This window comes from Vipera berus (genome assembly GCF_964194415.1).
Source record: "Vipera berus genome assembly, chromosome: 2".
Taxonomy (NCBI): domain Eukaryota; kingdom Metazoa; phylum Chordata; class Lepidosauria; order Squamata; family Viperidae; genus Vipera; species Vipera berus.
This window is the reverse complement of record NC_138203.1, coordinates 174,850,986-174,874,304: the sequence shown is the minus strand read 5'-3', so window position 1 is coordinate 174,874,304 and position 23,319 is coordinate 174,850,986. Positions and strand designations below refer to the sequence as shown.

Below are 23,319 nucleotides of genomic sequence, written 5' to 3'. Positions count from 1 at the left end.
GGGGTTTTTTTGATAGGGTACCAGTATTGGACAGTTCTTTCAATAGAGATTGAATTCAAATGTTTATATCCTAGCAATTTACATAGACAGCAATTTACATAGAGGAGTGCCCTCTATACCAGACATGTCAAACACAAGGCCCGGGGGCTGGATCCGGCCCGCAAAGTGGTTTCATGTGGCACGCGAAGCCATCCTGGAAACAGTGAGGGAATGGCCCCCACTGCCTTGGCCCTGGCCCAGAGACCCTCCTTCTGCCAGAGACCCTCAGATCTGTCCTACTCCTGCCCAGGCCCCCATAGGCACCCTTGATGCGAATGATGTAGAGCTGGCTACGCCCACCCAGTAGGCCACGCCCACCCTGGCCATACCCACCCGGCCCCCTGAGGGCAGCCGCAATGCTGATGCGGCCCTCAATGAAATTGAGTTTGACACCCCTGCTCTATACAATAGTTACATCCTGATTGCAGGACAGAACCAAAGGGAAAAAGGAAATATAGCAACTTCTTCTATCAACACTTTCCTCTGTACTTGATACCCTTGGTGAAAGGCAAGTGAGAAAATTGAGGGGAGGGGGAATTTAACTATTTTCTTTCTCCTTTTATTACTTTTGCAATAGCAGTGTAGAACTTGAAATTGGTGTTGATTAATTTATGTCGTGAACAAATGACTCATTGGTTTAGAAATAGGAAAAACAAATAAATAAACGCTAGATTGAAAGAAGGTAGCCTAAGAGAAAATTTGTTTTTCCACATGTGAAATCTCACAAGCAGGGCTTTTTTTCTCATAGAACACTCAGAACGGAGTTCCGGCACCTTTTTGGGATGGAACCTTGTAGGATAGGCATGGCGGGTTGTAAGACATGTGTGAGTTCCGGCACCTTTTTCTTTTACAAAAAAAGCACTGCTCACAAGAGTCTCAGAAAGAGCAGTGCACAAGTGTTCAGCAAGCAGGGCACAAGTTTTCAACCTCAAGGAATAGTGTGTCTGGCAATGTATCCTTTTTTCTTTTTTTGCCTAAAAACTGAAATATTTCAGGTTGTTTTACAAGTATCTGGACAATTTTGTAAGCTGTGCTAGTTGTAAATATTCCTACTCAGCTTCTGGAGGAAGTGAATATTTAGACTTTAAATCTGCAAAGGAAATATAATGTGTTCTTCAACCATCAGATTTTTTTTAACAGAATGGCCTGACCAACCATACTTTCTAAAGAAAAATGACCCTGCAGTGCATATTTTCAGCTTGCAGCTAAGGGCATATTTTAAATATGTATATTCATCAGTGTTGGTGCTTACCATTCCTAAATAGCTCAAGAAGTTTCCATTTGGGAGTGGACAAAGGCAGAAAGTTTCAATGCACCAAAACAAAAATTTGAAGACTCACTGTTAGTAAAATCTGCTTCCATCTGATCTGTCCCAGAGACTTGTCACTTAGTCATGCAAGAAAAGAAAGGTACCCAAAAAGAGAAGCCACCTTCTGGTTGGTGATTCAATTATAAGGGATGTAAATTTAGGAAAGGATACAGAGATTTCAAAAGAGGTCAGGTGTCTTCCAGGTGCTACTGCCAGTAGGGACAAGAAGCATATTTTCAAAATAGTCAACAATGCCAGCAAAGACTGTGATGTGGATGCCATTGTACATCTTGGCACTAATGATCTGTCCCGAAAGGATGAACTCTCTGTGCAGAATGATTTCCAGAGCTTGGGGCAGGAACTCAGCAGAATAGGCTGTAGCCTCACTTTTTCAGAGGTCTTACCAGTGTATAAGGAGCAAAATGGAAAAGGCCAGCGTATAGCAGAATTTAATATGTGGCTAAAGGAGTGGTGTAAAGGAGAAGGCTTTGGTTATATTAGTCATGATGTCTGTAGCTGGTCCAATGAAAAAATGTACAAAAGAGATGGTCTGCATCCATCCAAGAAAGGGACTGAGTTACTTGGCAATAAATTCACAGCTTTCCTGGAGGAACATTTAAACTAAACAACGGGGACAGTAAGTTAATTGATACAGAACATCACTGTCCCTGGCAATCTAAGAAAATAGGGGAACTTAGGCACCACACAAGTTATGTAGCAAGTAAACACAGGGTCAGTTATAAAGGACTCAAATGTCTATACACCAATGCGCAGAGTATGAACAGTAAGCAGGGTGAACTAGAAATTCAGGTAAATGAGGGCGGATATGATATTGTTGCCATTACAGAAACATGGTGGGATGAAACCCACAAATGGAACACACAGTAGAGGGATTTAAATTATTTAAAAGAAACAGACTAAACAAAAGAGGAGGTGGAGTTGCTCTATATACAAGAAATAACTTTATCTCTACAGAAATAGAGCACAACAATGATGAAAACTGTAAACTTGAATGTATTTGGGTCAATATAAAAGGGGAAAAAATGACATTGCCATAGTTGTATACAATAGGCCGCCCAACCAAACAGAGGAAATAGATGAACTTTTTGCTAGTCAGTTAACTAAGGTATGTAGGAAGCGCATCACAATAGTAATGGGGGACTTTAATTACCCTGATATCAACTGGGAGAAAAAATCTGCACCAAGTGGAAGATCTAACAGATTCCTGACAAACCTAGCAGACAATTTTCTCTCCCAAAAAGTAGAGAAGGGAACTAGGGGATTAGCCATATTGGATTTAATTCTCACTAACAGAGATGAAATGATAGAAAGTGTCAAAGCCAAAGGAACCTTGGGAGGAAGTGATCATGCAATATTGGAATTCAACATTATGGAAGCACAAGCAATAGAATAAAGCCAAACTAGAGTCTTGGACTTTAAAAGAGCTAATTTCAATAAGGTTAGAGAGACCTTGGGAAGAATTCCATGGATGAGAATCCTAAAGGGGAAAACAACTCAAGAAGCTTGGGAAACTTTGAAAAGTGAGATAATAAAGGCCCAGTCTAGCACAATACCAACAAAGAGGAAAAATAACAGCTTTCAAAAGAAACCAGCATGGCTGCATAAAGAACTCTCTGATAAACTGAAAGATAAAAAGGACAAGTATAAGAAGTGGAAAGAGGGGCACATAACTAAGGCAGAATATCAGCAAACAGCCCATGCCTGCAAAGATGAAGTGAGGGAAGCTAAGGCTCAAAATGAACTAAGGCTTGCGACCAAAGTCAAAAATAACAAAAAAAGCTTCTTTCAACACATAAGAAACAAGAAAAAAGTTAAGGAAATGATTGGTCCATTAGTGGGGGAAAGTGGCAAGAAGGTGACAAGCAACAGGGAGAAAGCAGAACTATTTAACTCATTTTTTTGCATCTGTCTTTACACAAAGGGAAAAAACAGTCCAACCTACCAAAACTAGTGCCATAAAAAACAGAATAGAAATGCAAGTTAAGATAGGCAAGAAAATGGTAAGTGAGCACCTGTCCAGCTTAGACGAGTTCAAATCACCAGGACCAGATGGATTACACCCCAAGGTTCTCAAGGAACTGGCAGACGTGATCTCAGAACCACTGAACTATATTTTTCAAAGATCCTGGAGTACTGGGGAACTACCAGAGGACTGGAAGAGAGCTGATATACTTCCCATATTCAAAAAAAGGAAAAAAATAGATCCCAGAAAATTACAGACCTATCAGCCTGACCTCAATACCTGGGAAGATTCTGGAAAAGATAATCAAACAACAAATCAGCGAACACCTTGATGCAAACAAAGTTATCACTAAAAGCCAACATGGGTTTGTCAAAAACAGATCATGCCAGACAAATCTTATTGCATTCTTTGACCAAGTGACAAAACTAATGGACCAGAGGAATGCTGTAGATATAATTTACTTGGACTTCAGTAAGGCATTTGATAAAGTAGATCACAACCTACTACTTGATAAGATAGAAAAATGTGGGTTAGATAGCATCACCACCAGATGGATTCGTAGCTGGCTGATAGGCCATACTCAGCAGGTGGTCCTCAATGGAACTGCATCTACATGGAAGGAAGTGTGTAGTGGGGTGCCCCAGGGCTCTGTTCTGGGCCCAGTGCTCTTCAACATCTTCATCAACGATTTGGATGAGGGGATAGATGGAGAACTCATCAACTTTGCAGATGACTCCAAGCTGGCAGGAATAGCCAATATTCCAGAAGATAGGCTTAAGATACAGGAGGATCTGGACAGACTCGAACACTGGGCAATATCTAACAAAATGAAATTCAATTGTGAAAAAAGTAAGGTTCTACATTTAGGCAGGAAAAATCAAATGCACAGGTATAGTATAGGTCACAGGTCTGCAACCCGTGGCTCCGGAGCCGCATACGGCTCTTTCAGCCGTCTCCTGCGGCTCCCAGTCTTCTGCTACGTGTAGTCCCCCCCAAAAAAAAGTGGGACTAAAAAAGTTCAACCAATCAATTCAAATATGCAGGGTAGGTGCATATCGTGCCTTGGCTCCACTCTTCAAACCCTGTTCTGTGCATGTGCGCATGTACACGCATGCACACACATTTTTTGCGGCTCCCAGTTTTTCCTTTTGTGAGGGAACCGGTTCCGAGTGGCTGTTTCACTGTTTCAGGTTGCTGACCCCTGGTATAGGTGGTACCTTGCTCAATAGTAGTAACTGTGAGAGAGATCTCGGAGTCCTAGTGGACAATCACTTAAATATGAGCCAGCAGTGTGCTGCAGCTGCCAAAAACGCCAACACAGTGCTAGGCTGCATTAACAGAGGGATAGAATCAAGATCACGTGAAGTACTAATACCACTTTACAATGCCTTGGTAAGGCCACACCTGGAATACTGCATCCAGTTTTGGTCACCACGATGTAAAAAAGAAAGGGTACAGAGGGTACAGAGAAGAGCAACAAAAATGATTGGGGGACTGGAGGCTAAAACATATAGGGAACGGTTGCTGGAATTGGGTATGTGTAATTTAATGAAGAGAAGGGTGAGGGGTGACATGATAGCAGTGTTCCAATATCTCAGGGGCTGCCACAAAGAAGAGGGAGTCAAGCTATTCTCCAAAGCACCTGAAAGCAGGACAAGAAGCAACGGATGGAAACTAGTCAAGGAGAGAAGCAACCTAGAACTAAGGAGAAACTTCCTGACAGTTAGAACAGCTAACCAGTGGAACAACCTGCCTCCAGAAGCGGTGAATGCTCCAACACTGAAAGTTTTTAAGAAGAGACTGGCCAGCCATTTGTCTGAAATGATATAGGGTTTCCTGCCTGAGCAGGGGGTTGGACTAGATGACCTCCAAGGTCCCTTCCAACTTATTATTATTATTATTACTTTTTTCCATCTACATGGTTCTAGTAGTCACAAAAAACAAAGCACAGAAAAGCAAAGCAAAAAGTAACTAAATATGGACCATTTCTTTGAATAAAGCCCTATTGTTGTTATGAGATCAACAACTTCATGATAAATCACTGAAATCTAGTATAGTGTATAGATTTGAGTTCTTAAATTTTTAGATTATGTAGTCCCACATAATGCATCATTTAGTTTTTACACATCAGAATCATTCGTATTTAGTCGTACATTATTTAATATTTTATGCCACTTCCTATTCTATTTCTTCTTGAATAGGTTTGCAGTGGAATTACTGAAATCTAAAAATACAAATGCACATTTTTCCCCCAAAAGATGGAGTAGTGAAGGAAAACTTTCAGAATCCAAGTAATTAAATGTTCAAACAAAAAAAAGTTGGATGAAGAAAGAAGCCTTCAATGGGCATTTTGTACTGTAAGATATAGGATGAAAAATTTAAGGAACAGAGTGCAGGCACCATTGGCTTCTACCTGAATAATCAGAGAATGGCACTGTTCTTCAAATGCCTTCCTAGAGCAGGGGTGTGAAATTGCTGGACCGCGGGCCAATTTCATCATACCAAAGCCAAGCCCACCCCATTGCCGGCAATGGAAAAAGTGTCGCAATACGTTGTGACATGTCACGTGACGTGGCGATTTTGACACCCGTGTCCTACAGTGAGCACAGTGATCATCAGAAGTATTCAGATTCTTTATAATAAACAACAACAACAAAAAGAAGTAATAGCATCCACTGCACAACAGGAGTGCTAAAGCCCACAGCCCTTGTAAACTAGCTTGTATATTAACAAAAGACGATTACAGGTACTTCTTGTTTAGCAGCTGCAATTAGGACCAGCAACCCTGTTGTTAAGGGAAGCAATCACCAAGTGAAAAATCATTTGACTGTGTTTAGAATTTCACTTTACACGTCAGAAGTATATGACCTTAAACAGCCTACATGGATGAGCCTATATGGCAGGGAAGTTTTCTGGATCTTGACCCAAAAGGAAGCTGAGCAAAAGGGCAAATCTTATAGCTCTTTTCCCCCACTGCTCTGCCTGTCAGAATGCTCACTTCAGCACAGGAATAATTACGGTAGCAAGAAGGGAATTAATTTTTATTTACATTGGAGAGGAAGGGATTTCAAGAGAGTAAGCGAACACAAAACAGAGAATACACATTAAAGGGAATATAGTGGTGCCAGTTGTTTGCCTAGCATGCTGGAGGCTTCAAGCCACCAGTTGCTAAGGATGCAAACAAAAGCTTTTAGTGTAAAACTGATTTGGATCTTGTCAATTTCAGGCAGCAGCCGCAATTTTGCTGAAAACGGCTAGTCAACTGATTAAGGTTGCAGCTGAGCTTGTTGACTTGCCCTTAGTACTTTTAGGGACAGCCTAGGAAGAAAAGCAGTAGATCAGGAAGAGAGAGTTTATTTAGACAATTTCTGCACTTTTCAGGGGGGAAGACAAAAGGAAAAAAATGGGTCAGACACAGGACAGTGCATATTAACTGAGTGTAATGGCAAACATGACACACAGTGAGAGGTGATTTGGAGGTCATAAATGTGGCCATTGGTTGCAAAGTTACTTTTTCATCACTCCTGTAACCGTGAACAGTTGCTGTCTGAGACAGTCACTAAACAAGGACTCCCTGTATTAAGCACGTGGGAATAATAATTTTAACTCTTTAATTGATTTAAATTGCATTTAACTGTGTCTATTTAACATAAAACTGAAAACTGATGTAATTTCAATTCAGTGTGACTTCTTGATCCAGAAAAGCTGGACACCCCAGTATATAGCTATAATATGTAATTTCTTTAGCCCTGGACTGTTTCTTTTTGATTCCTGAATTTTGAAGTAAAAACAACAACAACAATATTTTTCATGTATGATTTATTGCTAGGAAACTCTTGTGATTTTAATACCATACTGAAGTTTTGAGCTAAAACTTACAGTTAAATATAATTTAAATCAATTAAACAGAGTTAAAATTATTATTTCCGTGTGCTTAATACAGGTTGTCCTTGTTTAGTGACTGTTTCAGGAAGCAACTGTGTTTTCATATAATTGAAATTTTATGTGTCAAGTGTCTCCTCCCAGGCTTTTTAGAAGCAGCAGGGCAGGGATATGGTTGAGCCTGAAAATGCTTTCACAGCTATTCCTGCACACAATGAGCTGGGGATTTTATAATAACTCACTTCCAAAATCCAATAATCTGAGAAAAGATGGAGAAATTAAATACTCTGAAGCTGAGGCAGGTTTATTTCTTAAAACAAAGAAAACTAATCAAACTCTGTAAAAAATCTGATACTGCAAGAGAGAATTTATCCCAGACAAAAGTTAATATAAACTTTGAACAGTTTATGCAGAGTTGATTCAGGAATCAGGCCTGAATTCAAATTTCACTTGTTTAAATGGGAACTCATTGGGTGGTCTAAATTGGGTAATACGTGTTGCAATATGTAATTGATATTAACATGAAAGCAATAAGATCACAATCTTATACTTTAGATAGATGATATAGACATATAGATATAGATAGATACACACACACATATACATTAAGACACTATAGGATAATGACTAATTTAGGTGGTGTTTGGCTATGGTATATTCTACTTGTTAGGATAGGGGTCTACTAGCAGTCAGTTTGGATGTGGGATTTTTTTTGGAACACTTTAAAGGCTTACAGCTTTCCATTTGCTCTGTCCTCTCAAATTGTTGATTATATCAAAGAGTTAATTCATAATAATCCAAATTTTCTGAATTCTTTTTCATTACTTTAGCCAATGTCTGTATGAATATCTCTAGCAGTTTCTGTATGAAGTCTTTCTACAGCGGTCTTTCCTCTCTCTCTCTCTCTCTCTCTCTCTCTCTCTCTCTCTCTCTCTCTCTCTCTCTCTCTCTCTCTCTCTCTCTCTCTCTCTCTCTCTCTCTCTCTCTCTCTCTCTCTCTCTCTCTCTCTCTCTCTCTCTCTCTCTCTCTCTCTCTCTCTCTCTCTCTCTCTCTCTCTCTCTCTCTCTCTCTCTCTCTCTCTCTCTCAAAAGGTGTGTGTGTGTTTCCTTGGCTGTCAAGGGCCAGAATTGTTTTCAGTTAGTTCAGGGGTCAGCAACCTGAAACAGTGAAAGAGCCACTCGGAACCGGTTCCCTCACAAAAGGAAAAACTGGGAGCCGCAAACAAATGTGTGCACATGCACATACATGGGCTCATGCGCAGAACAGGGTTTGACTGAAGAGTGGAGCCAAGGCGAGATATGCACCTACCCTGCATATTTGAATTGATTGGTTGAACTTTTTTAGTCCCACTTTTTTTTTTGGACTGCACATGGCAGAGGACTGGGAGCCGCAGGAGATGGCTGAAAGAGCCGCATGTGGCTCCGGAGCCGCAGGTTGCAGACCTGTGAGTTAGTTAATGGCACCATCCTTTTCATCTTTTGTTATTTTTTTACTTGCTTAAAAAAAAGATGGACAAAAATGAAGGGAAGCTGAAAGATTTCTTAAATCAGCATTTGCTCTATAAAATGTCATGTGAAACCACCACAAGATTCTCACCGTGGTGTGAGATATCATCAGTACTCTGATGATGGTGGATTATATATCTCGGGCCCTGGCTTATTCCAGTGTCTGGAGGCTGTGAGGATCCAGCAAGACAGCAAGGAGTGTCTTGGGATTTGGGGGACTTCTGGTTTAGAACTATGCCATCTTTGGTGCTGGAAGTGACTGCCCAGCTCCAGACATACCCAGTGCACAATCTGGGGGTCCTCCTTTTCTCTTGATTATCATTCCATTTTTAATCCCTTTAGAAATATTTTTGTTTTATGGTTTCATAGCTTTTAATGTTGTAAGCCACCCAGAGTTGTCACGAGGCAAGATGGGTGGCAAATAAATTTAATAAATAAAATAAAAATAGAGGGAAAAAAACCCCAGGTAGATGGAAGAAAGAGATAGGATGGGCTACTCTGGGTGAGGATACCAAACAAGAAAATTACTTATTGCAGGATTTCCCTCTTCAGTGTTTTAATGCTTTCCTTTGTAACTTAGGTTTGCATCATAACTGCTTCGTATCTATAAAGCAGCCTTGGCTTTTATTTCAAATATCTGCAAGATGATTATATATTTCCATGTCATGGTAGGATTTATTTATTTTTACGACACTGCTTAGGGTACCCTGCCAATACTCTGACGGTGTTGCCTTTCTTGCGGCAATGCTGTCATTTTGAACTCTTACTGAAAAAACACCAAACCCTTTCTTTCCTTGCAGTATTTCAAACATTTATAGCCTCTCTGTACGTCTTGGTATTAAGCAGGATCAAAAAACCTGGAAGAGAGTTGTCTGCCACTTTGACTCAGTAGATTTCATCTTGCTTGCGAGAGCCCATGTAAAGCTACCACTGTAACAAGACTTTATGGGGCTTAATATTTATAGGCCGAGAAGAGACAGGACGTGTCCTGTTCTGTGTATAGTCTTGCAATTTATATGCTGGCAGCAGGGTATGATGGGAGATGCTTTTGGAGGCTAGCAAGTATGCTTAAGTTTTGTAAATATGTTGAGTTCAAGCTGAAGTGAGGGAACAGGGTGGAATCTTTTCAGTCCAAATCTGACATGGGGAGAGAAGGTGGGTGGGTGGACAAGAACCCAATAAGCTCATGCTACTAGAGTGTGCTATGAGTGCAGGCGTCTCTAAGGGCACATCCTGACCTTCAGACATTCACTGAAGGACCCTGTGCTGCAGTTAGTGAAAATGAAAATGTAACACATGGTCGAAATCTCAGAATGATCTTACTTTCCTAATATAAAAGGCCTTCATGAGGAGCGCCGATGCTGGTGGTCTCCAAGCTTCGACAGTAACTTGCTGGCTCGAGTTTGCTATTTTTCACAAACATAAATAATCATAATCCATATAAAACTGTCATATCAGTTCAGCAGAGACGTCACCAAAGCCCTGGCCTAATTCATCAAAGATTTAATGTTCAGCCACAGAAACATTATTTCTTTGGATTGGGGGGGGGGGAAACGCAGAGGCAGTTTCCTGGATTGTCCTGTCATCACCGACTTTCTCTTGGAAAGATACATCACACCAAGAGCTCCAAACTGCTCAGAAAGATGAATATTTAAAAAGCTAAGAATAAACAGTTATTGCTTGTTCTTTGCAGCTTATTAATTACGGAAAGAGAGAGAGAGAGAGAGGATTTTGCTTGTTGTGTTCGCAGCTGTAGATGAATTTCCATTCTTTTGGATACACAACATGCCAAAGTTATAATCATGGAAACCTAAATCAGGAAATTTGCAATAATATGCATAAGTTGCCCTGGGGAGTATTATTAAAGGAGTACTTCTATACAGAACCAAAAACTCTTCCCCACTTTGACAAAAAAAAGGAACGAAACATTCCTTTCCTTTACTTACACATGTATCGGTATACAGTCACCCAACATGGGTGCTATAAGTACACTCTATACATAGATACACTTCAATATGCCTCTATACATCCTGAAACCTTTTCTCTTTTTTTGCACAATCTAAACTGGATAAGAATTGTGGCATTGCTAACTGAAGCATTTTGTGCTGCTTTAATGTGTTTGAGAAACAAGAGAGTGATTTCAAGTATGGTTTCCAGCAATCAGGAAGTTTGTACTCATTGTGAGAGTACACAACAAGCAAATCCAAGAAAATGAAGGTGAGTATAAAGGCAGGAATACTTATACAAACCACTCTTCATATAGAGCTAAAGTATTCAGTTACATTGGTTCTATATGATATGTTGGCCCTTCATGTCTGAAAATAATTATAATTTTGTCCCTTTATGTGGATCATAATGATGGATATGATTGAAACAGGATGTTTTTTCCCCATTGGCCATTGGTGAACAATCTTTTTGCTTTTGGGTATGAATATAACAAAATAGAGAAGTTGATCTAAGAATCTAAGAATCACTGATACATTTTTTAAAAAAAATGGACAGGCTTTACATGAATGTAAAAGTTATAAGTTAATAATAGCAAATATACATGAAAAGTCTTTTCACTGTTTTCTGCCTAAGATGAAACCTACATTTGGAGTAGAGTTTTCTTAGTGATTGTCCTGACATTGTAGAATATTTTGTTTTCTTTGTCTGGAAATACATTCTAAAATACTCTCCTTGTCAAATAATACACTAATTCTTGTCAGAAGAGCTATTTCTGGTTGATGAACTTTTTCTGTTCAAGGTACTGTAGCTGTTTCCTGTGAAGTGTTTTTAATACTATTTTATCTATGATTTCTATTTATAATTTATTGTATAATTTTTTGGCTTTTATTTTTCTATTGTAATTCTAATGTTACAAATTGTTTTGTAGCAAGACATTCTGAGTGATTTTAATATTATATCCCTAAAAGCTCCGATCTGGAATTGATGAACCAGAATTTTGTATCTGTCCATGTAATGGACTGAGAAGGATATTCTACTGGCCTAGATCTCAACTCCATGCAAGAATTTTGGTAGGGTTTATGGGAAGAATAGGTAGAATAATGAAGAACAAAGCCTAGGATCATACTTCTTTGCCTCAACTACCTACCATAGGCCTATTATTATTGCTACTTCTAATATATCCAATAAAATGTAATAAAAAGCCAGGGATAAATTGAGATGACTAACAGTTGCGAATCTTTAGTTACTGTAACATTTGATTACTAGGAAGCTTTTTCTTACACCAAAACCAAGACTGTGTGTTCTATAATTCCCAAAGATAAGTAGAAGAAGGAGGAGCCAAAACTATTTACTGTCCTGCTGAACCAAATTAAGATGGAAGTACTTCTATCATCTATCTATCTATCTATCTATCTATCTATCTATCTATCTATCTATCTATCTATCTATCTATCTATCTATCTATCTCTATCAGAATAGAGCTGGAAGGGACCTTGGAGGTCTTCTAGTCCAGCCCCCTGCTCAAGCAGGAGACCCTATGCCATTTCAGACAAGTGACTGTCCTGTCTCTTCTTAAAAAAAAACCTCCAGTGATGAAGCACCCACTACTTCTGAAGTCAAGCCATTCCACTGGTTAATTGTTCTTATGGTCAGGAAATCTCTCCTCCATTCCAGGTTGCTTTTCTCCTTGATTAGTTTCTTACTGTACCCCTACCATCATTTCCCTACCATCATTTTTCTTACATTCTTTTCCTTCTCCAGTGCTGCCATGTCTTGTAATTTATTACTTTTCTGCTTACAGCTCTTTGCTGGCTCTTGGGAAGCACTGAAATTTCAAAGCAGAGGAACAGAAGTTTGGTGATGAATTTTGTGATGAAGCAGGAGCTGCCAGCCCAGGAAAATGTGGTTGGTGGAAGTGCAGGATTGTTTCACAAAGAGAGTGGTTTCAGTAAAGTAAGAGATTCTTCTATCCAGGTCCCTACATTTGCTGAGAGAAAGAATGGTGAGTTCTTTTCCTAAAACTCTAGAGAAAAAGAACAAAGTTAACCATAACTATGACAGCCAATTCTTTACACACAAATATGGGGAAGTATCCTGTCACTTTAGGAATGTTGTTATTGAAGTTCTTTGTTCATAAAAATAGCATGGCAAGGTTCTGGAAAGAGAGTTGGAATGGTGAAGAAAAAGAAACCTTGAATAATGTTGACTTGCCTCATGATGATGATAATGATTTACTTCTTTTTACATTTATATTCATCTTTTTCATGGATCACTCTGTAGTGATTACTTTATCCCTATCCTTAGAGGTTCACTGTACCATTTCCATCAGCCTCAAGGAGCGCAGTCAATGCTACTCACTTTGGAGATTGTTTTCCCTGACACCCCATATCTTATCCTCTTAATAAATTATCTGCCCAAATTAAATTGGCAAAGAGGAATCTGTTTCAGCTAAGTCTCCTGGACCTCTCAGTATTCAATACTTTCAATGCAAGGTGTCATATAATGTGCTTCACAGTGCCAGATCTTCAATGGTGTCATATTAACCATTTAGATGGATCCAGTGACCTTATGGTGGGAGGCTTTAGAATGTGGTTCAGTGCATTGACTGTTTGACCCCCTTGGCCATTATGCCATGGGATGCTATTCTATAGCAAACCATTGGCTGATGTTATCTGGAAACTATATCAGAGGATTCTGTATTCTGTCTCATTTTAAATGAAATCCTAGGGAACGATAGAAAACTTGAACCTGATGTTTGATTAGGGGAGTGGATGCAGGAAAATAAACTGAGCTGTAACACAGATAAGGTTGAAATATTATTAGAATGGGGCATTAGCCAACCCAGAGTTAGAGGTACATGAGGATTGAATTCCTCATTAAAATTCAAGTTTGTAGCTTGTGGCTGCTCCTTGCGTTAGCACTGTTCCTAGGTGATCAGGTGCTGGAGATGGCTTGAAGCACTTTTTACAAGCCTACAGTTTCTGTTCCTGGAGAAGATAGCCCTTCTGGCCACAGTAAGATGTACATTAGTCATTTTTAGACTGGATTACTGTTTACACGGGGTTGCTCGTACAGAGAATAAGCATAAATGTAGATAAATGTGTCAGCATCCTCCTGCCAAGCTGCAAAGATATACATCTGTTTCTGATACGTTTGCATTTTGTACTTATTTGTTTCTAGGCTCAGTATCATGATGCTGGCTTTTAATCTAAGTGGCCTAAGATCTCTACAAGGGCCAGTCGCTCTAGTATATTTTTCTTAATTTGTTTCTGTTCAGAACTGAAGGATTCATTCCCAGACTGCCTGAAGAGAGACAACTGGTCATGGAATGGAAATGTTCAACAGTGCTCTTTGTTTTGATTTCTGTCTTTTAGAAGTTGTATTGAGGGGAACCCAGTTGGTCCAACTATTCTCCGACTCTCTGTTGTTTGGTAAAGGTTTGGTCTTTAGTAGAAACTGTTTGATTATTTCTTTTTCTTTTTGGTAATCTTTTATTATTATTATTGATTTCGTTTTATTTTTCTAGTTTCTTTTTGTGGCAACTGTCCTTTTGCCATTCTTGTTTGGTTATTTTGATTTGTGGGCTGAAATATCCTTAACTGATTTGGATGATTAGCAAGTGTGGTAGAGCATACTGATTGAGAGTCAGTTTCATGTAATGTCTAAGGCAGTGGTCTTCAAACTTGGCCCTTTTATGACTTCTGGACTTCAACTCCCAGAATTACTCAGCCAGTGTGCCTGGCTGAGGAATTCTGGGAGTTGAGGTCCACAAGTCATAAAAGGACCATGTTTGAAGACCCCTGGGCTAAGGTGATATACTAGAAGCCTTCTTCCTTATGATATGAAAGCCAGCTGAATGACTTTGGGCTAATCACTCTCTCTTAACCAAAACTACTTCACAGTGTTGTTCTAGGGAAAAACAAAAGCTGAGAGCATTAGTGCCAGAATGGAGTAGCCACTAGGATAAAGTTTATACATCACCAACATAACTCCCAATCTAGAGTTTTTCAGATTAATCTACCTAGCACAGTTTTAGTGAGAAAAAAAGAGTCTTCTGAACTACTTGGGGAAAAGAAATGACAAATATTTATGGGAGACCAATCCCTCCAACTACTGATACTCTGAGCCATTTGAATGAAAGATGAGGAACTGTAAATGTTCATCTGGTTTGAGTTTAGTGAAATGTGCAGAAAAGGTCACATGTTTTCAAGGACCTTATGCCTAAGTACTAGATTGTAGCATAATTTATTATACAAATGAAGCTTTTTATTGCTCAGCTTTGTTGAGTTGCCAGTTGGGATAAAGAACATAATGTACCTTTTGGTCCCTATCAAAGGAATTAAGAAAGCATTTAGTTCTGCTTAAACTATGAAGTATTGAGGAAACTTGTAATTAAATCCAGAGAGCATGTATTGACTTGCTGATACCTTTGTATTTTAAGGTAACCAATTTAAAAATGGCAACACACTTGTCCAACCTACCAGTAATCTATAATTACCATACAGTTCTAGGGGCCTGATCTTATTAGGATCCCACAGGGCTGAGGAGGTCAGCACCTTCTATCGCATGTGTGTGTCCCAATGTAAATCTTCCTTGTGGTTAGTATGCTTCTTATTATTGTGCAGTCAGATTATGCTTTTTATCATCGTGTTCCAAGATAATTTTAGCCTTATGTTCCATATAACCAGACATTAGATGTATATACAGGAAGATACTTTGTATTAACTTTGGAGAGCTGATCAAATAAATATTCCAAACAGTGTATTGAATTCAGGTGACAGCTAATCTCTGATGAGATACTGCACCATAGCCTTGAACTTTGCAGTTGGGTCTTTAATGCCACTTAAACCAGAATGTAAGAACTGAAGGAATTCCAGGAATGTGGTGATATAAACTGTATTTTTAGAGCTGTGAATGACTTGTGAGAGCGAATCAGCACAGTGACTAAAGATAGCACAAGTCAGTTTTTCCATGATTTATCACAAGAACTTTCACCGTAAGTAAAAGTCATTTAATGTTGCGATAGTAGCACACATAGGCTGGAAAGATTTCAAATCAAGTACTTCATGGCATATTTTTTTTGCACAAGACAACATTTTCACAATATTTGAGAAATCCAACTTTCATTTAACCTGCATGGAAGCACAACAAAGCATAATATAAACAATATGTTTGTGTGACCATATAAGAGCTACATAAAATATATTCCCTTTAAGATTCCAATAAAATCACTTAAATATGATCTTGCATTGTATCGGCCCAATTTGACCCCCAAAGTCTAATTTTAACTATGTTGTTCCGAACACAAGTAGCATTTTTCCTGTGAAACATCTTCTCAGAGTAGTTATGAAATAGAGATACTTGAACTTACTTTGTTAAATCCTAAATTTTTATTTGCAAATTTTACATCCAACTCTGAAAGGTGATTTTGAACAGTTTGTAGTGACTGAATTTCAAAACCGAATCAAGATACCAAATATTTCTAATTAATACAGTCTTAAATTAGTCTTCAGAAAGAATCTTTCTACAAGTACAATTATGTTCCACACCATTTCAGTACCAGTTTACATTTTCAAAAACAAATTTCATGCATGCACAAGATTCTGCCAAATACAACTTTGCCATATCAGTAATTCCAATACATGCAGTTTATGAATGCAAATGTAGATCAAAAATATGTACAGAATACAGAATAGAAGAGTTGAAAGGGGCCTTGGAGGTCTTCCTGCTTGAACAGGACACCCTACACCATTCCGGAAAAATGGCTGTTCAGTCTCTTCTTAAAAACTTCCAATGATGAACCCTTTTCTAACATACCTCTTTAAGTCATAAAATGGGGCAAACCTCACTTAACATCAGTCATCTGCATTTCAGATCCATTGGTACCCCACAATATCTCCAAAAGTGTCTGTCAAATTATAAGTTTTACTCTGATGGAAAGTTACTGATAAAACTTAATTTAATATTTTAACTTGAATATATGTTTAAAACCGAAAAAGCAGAGGACAGATTTATTAGCTAAGGCATGGCAGTCAGCACGCTTACATGTAATGTTATATACAAATATTATCCAGTTTGTACAACAGAGTGTTTATATAGCAGGTGATTTTAGTAGCCTTATTCAAAAATAATGTGAATAGGATGGGTTAATCGTAAATAAATTAGAATTAAGTTTAGCAGTATTGCATCTTCTAAACATGGTTGTGAATGTTTGTTTTCCTTTTAATTATTCACAGCCTAATGCTGTTGCCAAAATGGAACAAATTGAGGTTTAATGAAAAAAAGTCAACTTCAAGCTATGATTGAGAAAACCAACTTCTTCTAAAAAGTGATACATTGACTTCAGTTTAGAGATTAGCTATAATGCTAATCTATGGTTGATTGAAAATATAAGTGAAGTCTTAGATAAAGAGAACATACAAAAGAGAAATGTATAAGCCCAAGACTTAAGTAGCTAAAGTTAAACCATAATTTTAAACTCAATTTTGTTGTTTGTATACAACAAAACAATACATAAACATTTCAGGGGTTTCCTGCTGACTTTTACAATTGCTCAATCTAGTTATTTGGTTAAATCTCCCTGAATATAAATAATCGGAGAAGGACAGCAAAAGAACTGATCTGTTTTTTTCTTTAGCATCTGTCTCATAATTTGGAATAAATTGGTCATCTCTATTCCATGGCTTCAAAAAATGTTACAAGAGAATGATTTCTTTATAGTTCATCCATGCTAGGAACTGTGAAAGGTATAACAGTTATGTAATTGTGACAGCTATGAAATACTAAGAGAGTAAGGATTGTCTCTAGTTACAACAATTTCTCTCTCTTAAAATCCTTTATGGGAATATGATAAATGAAGCTTCTCTCCATGTACTGAACAGGCTTGATCATGCTGGAGTGCTAGCTAACCCAGGCTTTCAAGCTGCCAAGGCAGCTTTTAGAAAGAGTTGTGGTTACTAATAAGGATGCTAATAAAGCAAGAACAATCATAACAGCACAAAAGACAAATGCCTTCCTGCTGGATGCACATGAACGTAAACATGATTGTCATCATATAGCAGTGGCCAGAATTCCTGAAGGTGTTTTCAAGTGAAGTGCAGCATTATTCCTGAGTTTATGGCGGAGAGTAATAACCATCTGTTTGCAATTGAAGACCTGTTTGCGAAAACACACAAGCAAGCTGTTAGATCTGTTGATCTTTATGGAAATAACTCCATTCTCTTTATACTACTAAGCCAAATACTTAATTTGCAAAATTAGAGATACATTGAAATCATGTTCTATGACCGAAAAGATTTTTTATTTAACTTCTGATTCTTACCATGTGCATGGCTTTAATGATGAAGCTAAGACATTTTTACATGAATAGATTCTGTAGCATTTCCAAGTTCCCAGGCTGAACCCTGGTGCTTAAAGGAAGAAGATTTTTACATAAATGGATATGCAAACATGTGATGATTAAACATAGCCCATGCTTCCATTGTATAATGCATGTTTACTACCTCACATAACAAGGTAACCTGAGATGTTATGAAAAAGCATCATTTATAGATATGTAATGTATTATTGTATTTTTATTAGCTATGAATGGGAGAGATGCTTTTTAGGGTCAGATACCAAAATTACTTTACTATTCTAGGGTATCAAGTAGTGCAGAAGATGTTCTTTGGTCCTTCACCTCAAGAAGAAAAACAACAGTGTTTTTCATGTTTGGTCTTTCCCAAACAGTCCCAAACACAATCTAGGATGCCTTCAGTTAAAATATGGGAGAGATTCTGACTTTGACACTGTTACTAGTCAAAATGGGCAACATAAGATCCCTGGTGGCACAGTGGTTAAAATGCAGTTTTGCAGACTAACTCTGCCCACAGCCAGGAGTTCAATCCTAACAGCACTCAAAGCTGACTCGGCCTTCCATCCTTCCGAGGTTGGTAAAATGTGGGCCCAGATTGTTGGGGGCAACATGCTAAGTCTGTAAACTGCTTAGAGAGGGCTGTAAAGCAGTGTGAAGCGGTATATAAGTCTAAGTGCTATTGCTATTGCTATGGGCCAATAGACTGACCTAGAACAAAATTGCTTCCCCTGTTCTCTTCTCACCTTTCATTCCTGAATTTACATTATAGCTATGTTGATTGTCATTGGTGCAGTTCTGGGCTCCTATGTCTGTTTTCTGAGATCTTGATAGAAGTGATCAATGATATCTGATAAAAATCTTATACTCGCCCATTCTTACAACAAATCATTATGTAATCTATCCCTCCTTGCCCACCTTCATGAATGTGTTTTTTTTTATCAAGCATCATATAACCATAATTAAGAATAAGAAATGAAGTTAACTGTGAAATGGTTTGGCCTGCACAGAGAGAAATGCATAAAAAACATCTTTGTCACTGCTTGTTGAATTTAAGCATACAACAATGTATTTGCCTGCTCTTCCATTTTGCCCTGGCAGGCCCTGATGTGAAACTTTGCTCCTGATCAGACAGTTTTTCTTCTTTAGCATGCTTCTATAAATGGGTTACATTCTTTGTGCAATCTTAACAATTGTAAATCTAGGAAGCTGGGCCAAAATGAGAGTGGTATCAAGTGTCAAAATACAGGCCTCTGGCACAGCATTAAAAATAGAATACATAATTAGATTAAAAGAATTAATAAAACAAAACTTGAGTGTTGGATCATCATGATGGGGGAAAGCTTAATGTGGTGTTTTCATGCAATATTGATGAAAATCAATAAAGATATATTTTTTGGGGTGGGGGGGCAGGTCACATAGGTTTCTTTCTTAAGCTATTTTGTACCAAAAAATCTACAAAATAATATTTAACTTGCATAACTTATGTCCAATTCAATAAAAGTTATTTTGCATTGTTAAGGATTTTGCTTCAATTAAACAAGAGGGAGGTTATTAGAACAATTGGATTTTTTTGGCTTACCATTTGAGTTAAGCAGAAAAATCATCTTCAAGAATACAAAAAAAAATTCTATAATTTATTTTTTTATATTTTTGCCAGTGCAGCTCAGACCAATTGATTTATGTAGCCCAAATGTTAGATTAAGATATAAGTTTATGAAATTTTCTGCTGGAAGAGGAAATTGTTAGTTTTTTGCACTACTTTCCAAAGGTTTCCTGTGTTTGCAAATTAGATACTTTGTTATTGCCAAGTTTCTCTTTTAAGTGCTGGTATCTGATAGATCAGGGGTGTCAAACTCAATTTCATTGAGGGCCGCATCAGCATTGTGGTTACCCTCAGGGGGCTGGGTGGGTATGGCCAGGGTGGGCGTGGCCTACTGGGTGGGCATGGCTAGAGTGCTTATGGCCTACTGGGTGGGCATGGCCAACTCTACATCGTTCGCATCAAGGGTGCCTATGGGGGCCTGGGCAGGAGTGGGACAGATCTGAGGGTCTCTGGCAGAAGGAGGGTCTCTGGGCCAGGGCCAAGGCATTGGGGGCCGTTCCCTCACTATTTCCAGGATGGCTTTCCGGGCCACATGAAACCACTTCGTGGGCCGGATCCGGCCCCCGGGCCTTGTGTTTGACATGTCTGTGATAGATGCAGTCAAATAGAGCAAAAACATTAAACCACTTTCTCATAATTTGTAATTCCAGTTTCTGCAATTTGAATACATTGTGACAATTAATTCATCTTCACTAATTTTTAGATTATTTGCTTCATGCATTTTGCTTCCCAAATTACTGACTGGTTTTGGAACAGTCAGCAAAACTGAAGGAACAGATGGAGAGAAAGCTAGAGATTTCAAGCTGGTGGTATAAAAATAGTCAAGACCAAATATGCAGCATATGAAACTATATGAATAGTTTGAATAGACTGTATTCATCCACACATGTACATATAATCCATGCACACACACACACACACCTGTTACATTTATGTTTTCAACTTCTTAGTTTTTAAATTTTTGTTACAATGATAAGATTAGAAATAAAATAGTGAAAGGTTGATTCTCAAAATATCAAATTTTAAGTCATGTATAGTACAGTATCCCCTTCATGGATTACTGCCTTGTCGTAGTGAAGGGGCTTGCGTAATTCAATGAAGCTATGAGCTATGCCGTGCAGGGCCACCCAAGACGGAAAGGTCATAGCAGAGAGTTCTGACAAAACGTGATCCACTGGAGAAGGAAATGGCAACCCACTCCAGTATCTTTGCCATGAAAACCCTATGGACAGTACCAAAAGGCAAAACAATATGACGCTGGAAGATGAGCCCCTCAGGTCGGAAGGCGTCCAATATGCTACTGGGGAAGAGCAGAGGGCTAGTACTAGTAGCACCAGAAAGAATGAAGCGACTGGGCCAAAGCCAAAAGGACGCTCAGCTGTGGATGTGTCTGGTGGTGAAAGGAAAGTCCGATGCTGTAAAGATTTTTTCTCCATAGGAACCTGGAATGTAAGATCCATGAATCAAGGAAAGCTGGACATGGTCAAACAAGAAATGACAAGACTGAACATCAACATCTTGGGTATCAGCGAACTAAAATGGACAGGAACGGGGGAATTTAATTCAGATGACCATCAGGTATACTACTGCAGGCAAAAATCCCTCAGAAGAAATGGAGTAGCCTTCATAGTCAATAAAAGAGTACGTAAAGCAATACTGGGATACAATCCTCAAAATGACAGTATGATCTCAGTTCGAATCCAAGGCAAACCATTTAATATCAAAGTAGTCCAAATCTATGCCCCAACCACCAGTGCTGAAGAGGATGAAATTGACCAGTTCTATGAAACCCTACAGCACCTTGTAGAACTAACAGCACCTTATAGAACTAACACCAAAAATGATGTCCTTATCATCATGGGGGATTGGAATGCTAAAGTAGGAAGCCAAAAGATAACCAGAATAACAGGCAAGTTTGGCCTTGGAGTACAAAATGAAGCAGGGCACAGGCTGATAGAATTTTGTCAAGAAAATACGATGGTCATAGCAAACACTCTTTTCCAACAACCCAAGAGACAGCTCTACACATGGACATCACCAGACGGTCAACACAGAAATCAGATTGACTATATGCTCTGCAGCCAAAGATGGAGAAGCTCTATACAGTCAGTAAAAACAAGACCGGGAGCTGACTGGCTCAGACCATGAGCTTCTCATTGCAAAGTTTAGGCTTAAACTGAAGAAAGTAGGGAAAAGCACTAGGCCACTCAGGTATGAATTAAATGATATCCCTGTTGAATATACTGTAGAGGTGTCAAATAGATTTAAGGAATTAGATCTGATAGACAGAGTGCCTGAAGAACTATGGACAGAGGTTCGCAACATTGTACAACAGGTAGCAACCAAAACCATCCCAAAGAAAAAGAAATGCAAGAAAGCAAAATGGCTGTCCAAGGAAGCTTTGCAAATACGTGAGGAAAGGAGGGAAGTGAAAGGCAAGGGAGAAAAAGAAAGATACGCCCAATTGAATGCAGAATTCCAGAGAATAGCTAGAAGAGATAAGAATGCCTTCTTAAATGAACAGTGCAAAGAAATAGAAGAAAACAATAGAATAGGGAGGACCAGAGATATTTTCAAGAAAATTGGAGAGATGAAGGGAACGTTTAATGCAAAAATGGGCATGATAAAGGACCAAACTGGCAGGGACCTGACAGAGGCAGAAGAGATTAAGAAGAGGTGGCAAAATTACACAGAATGAGCTTAATGTCCCTGATAATCACAATGAGGTGGTCACTGACCTCAAGCCAGACATCCTAGAATGTGACGTGAAGTGGGCCTTAGAAAAGCTGAACAACAACAAAGCTAGTGGAGGTGACAGTATTCCAGCTGAGCTATTCAAAATCTTAAAAGATAATGCAGTAAAAGTGCTACACTCAATTTGCCAGCAAATTTGGAAAACTCAACAGTGGCCACAGGATTGGAAAAGATCAGTTTACATTCCAATTCTAAAGAAAGGCAGTGCCAAAGAATGTTCAAACTATCGCACCATTGCACTCATTTCTCATGCTAGCAAAGTTATGCTTAAAATCCTACAAGCTAGACTCCAGTAGTATGTGGATCGAGAACTACCAGAAGTACAGGAAGGATTTCGAAGAGGCAGAGGAACTAGAGATCAAATTGCCAATATACGCTGGATCATGGAGAAAGCTAGAGAGTTCCAGAAAAACATCTACTTCTGCTTCATTGACTATGCTAAAGCCTATGACTATGCTAAAGCCTTTGATTGTGTGGATCATAACAAACTGTGGCAAGTTCTTAAAGAGATGGGTGTACCAGACCATCTTATTTGTCTTTTGAGAAACCTATATGTGGGTCAAGAAGCAACAGTGAGAACTGGACACGGAACCACTGATTGGTTCAAAATTGGGAAAGGAGTCCGGCAAGGCTGTATACTGTCGTCCTGCCTATTTAACTTATATGCAGAGCACATCATGAGAAAGGCAGGGCTAGATGAATCAAAAGTTGGAATTAAGATTGCCGGAAGAAATATCAACAACCTAAGATATATATATATATATATATATATATATATATATATATATATATATATATATATATATATATATATATATATATATATATATATATATATATATATATATATATATATATATATATATATATATATATATATATATATATATATATATATATATATATATATATATATATATATATATATATATATATATATAT

At 38.4% G+C, this 23,319-nt stretch overlaps 1 protein-coding gene across 1 annotated transcript in view; it reads left to right on the top strand.

The window, feature by feature from the left end:
- Positions 1-12,526: 12,526 nt before the first annotated feature.
- The window catches only part of MYOCD (myocardin), a gene marked incomplete at its 5' end in the record, with an annotated part of 131,134 nt that continues 120,341 nt past the window's right edge, over positions 12,527-23,319 (top strand). The window contains one exon of the mRNA XM_081318305.1: positions 12,527-12,668. Coding sequence (XP_081174431.1) covers positions 12,527-12,668 — 142 coding nt within the window. The remainder of the gene's footprint in view (positions 12,669-23,319) is intronic.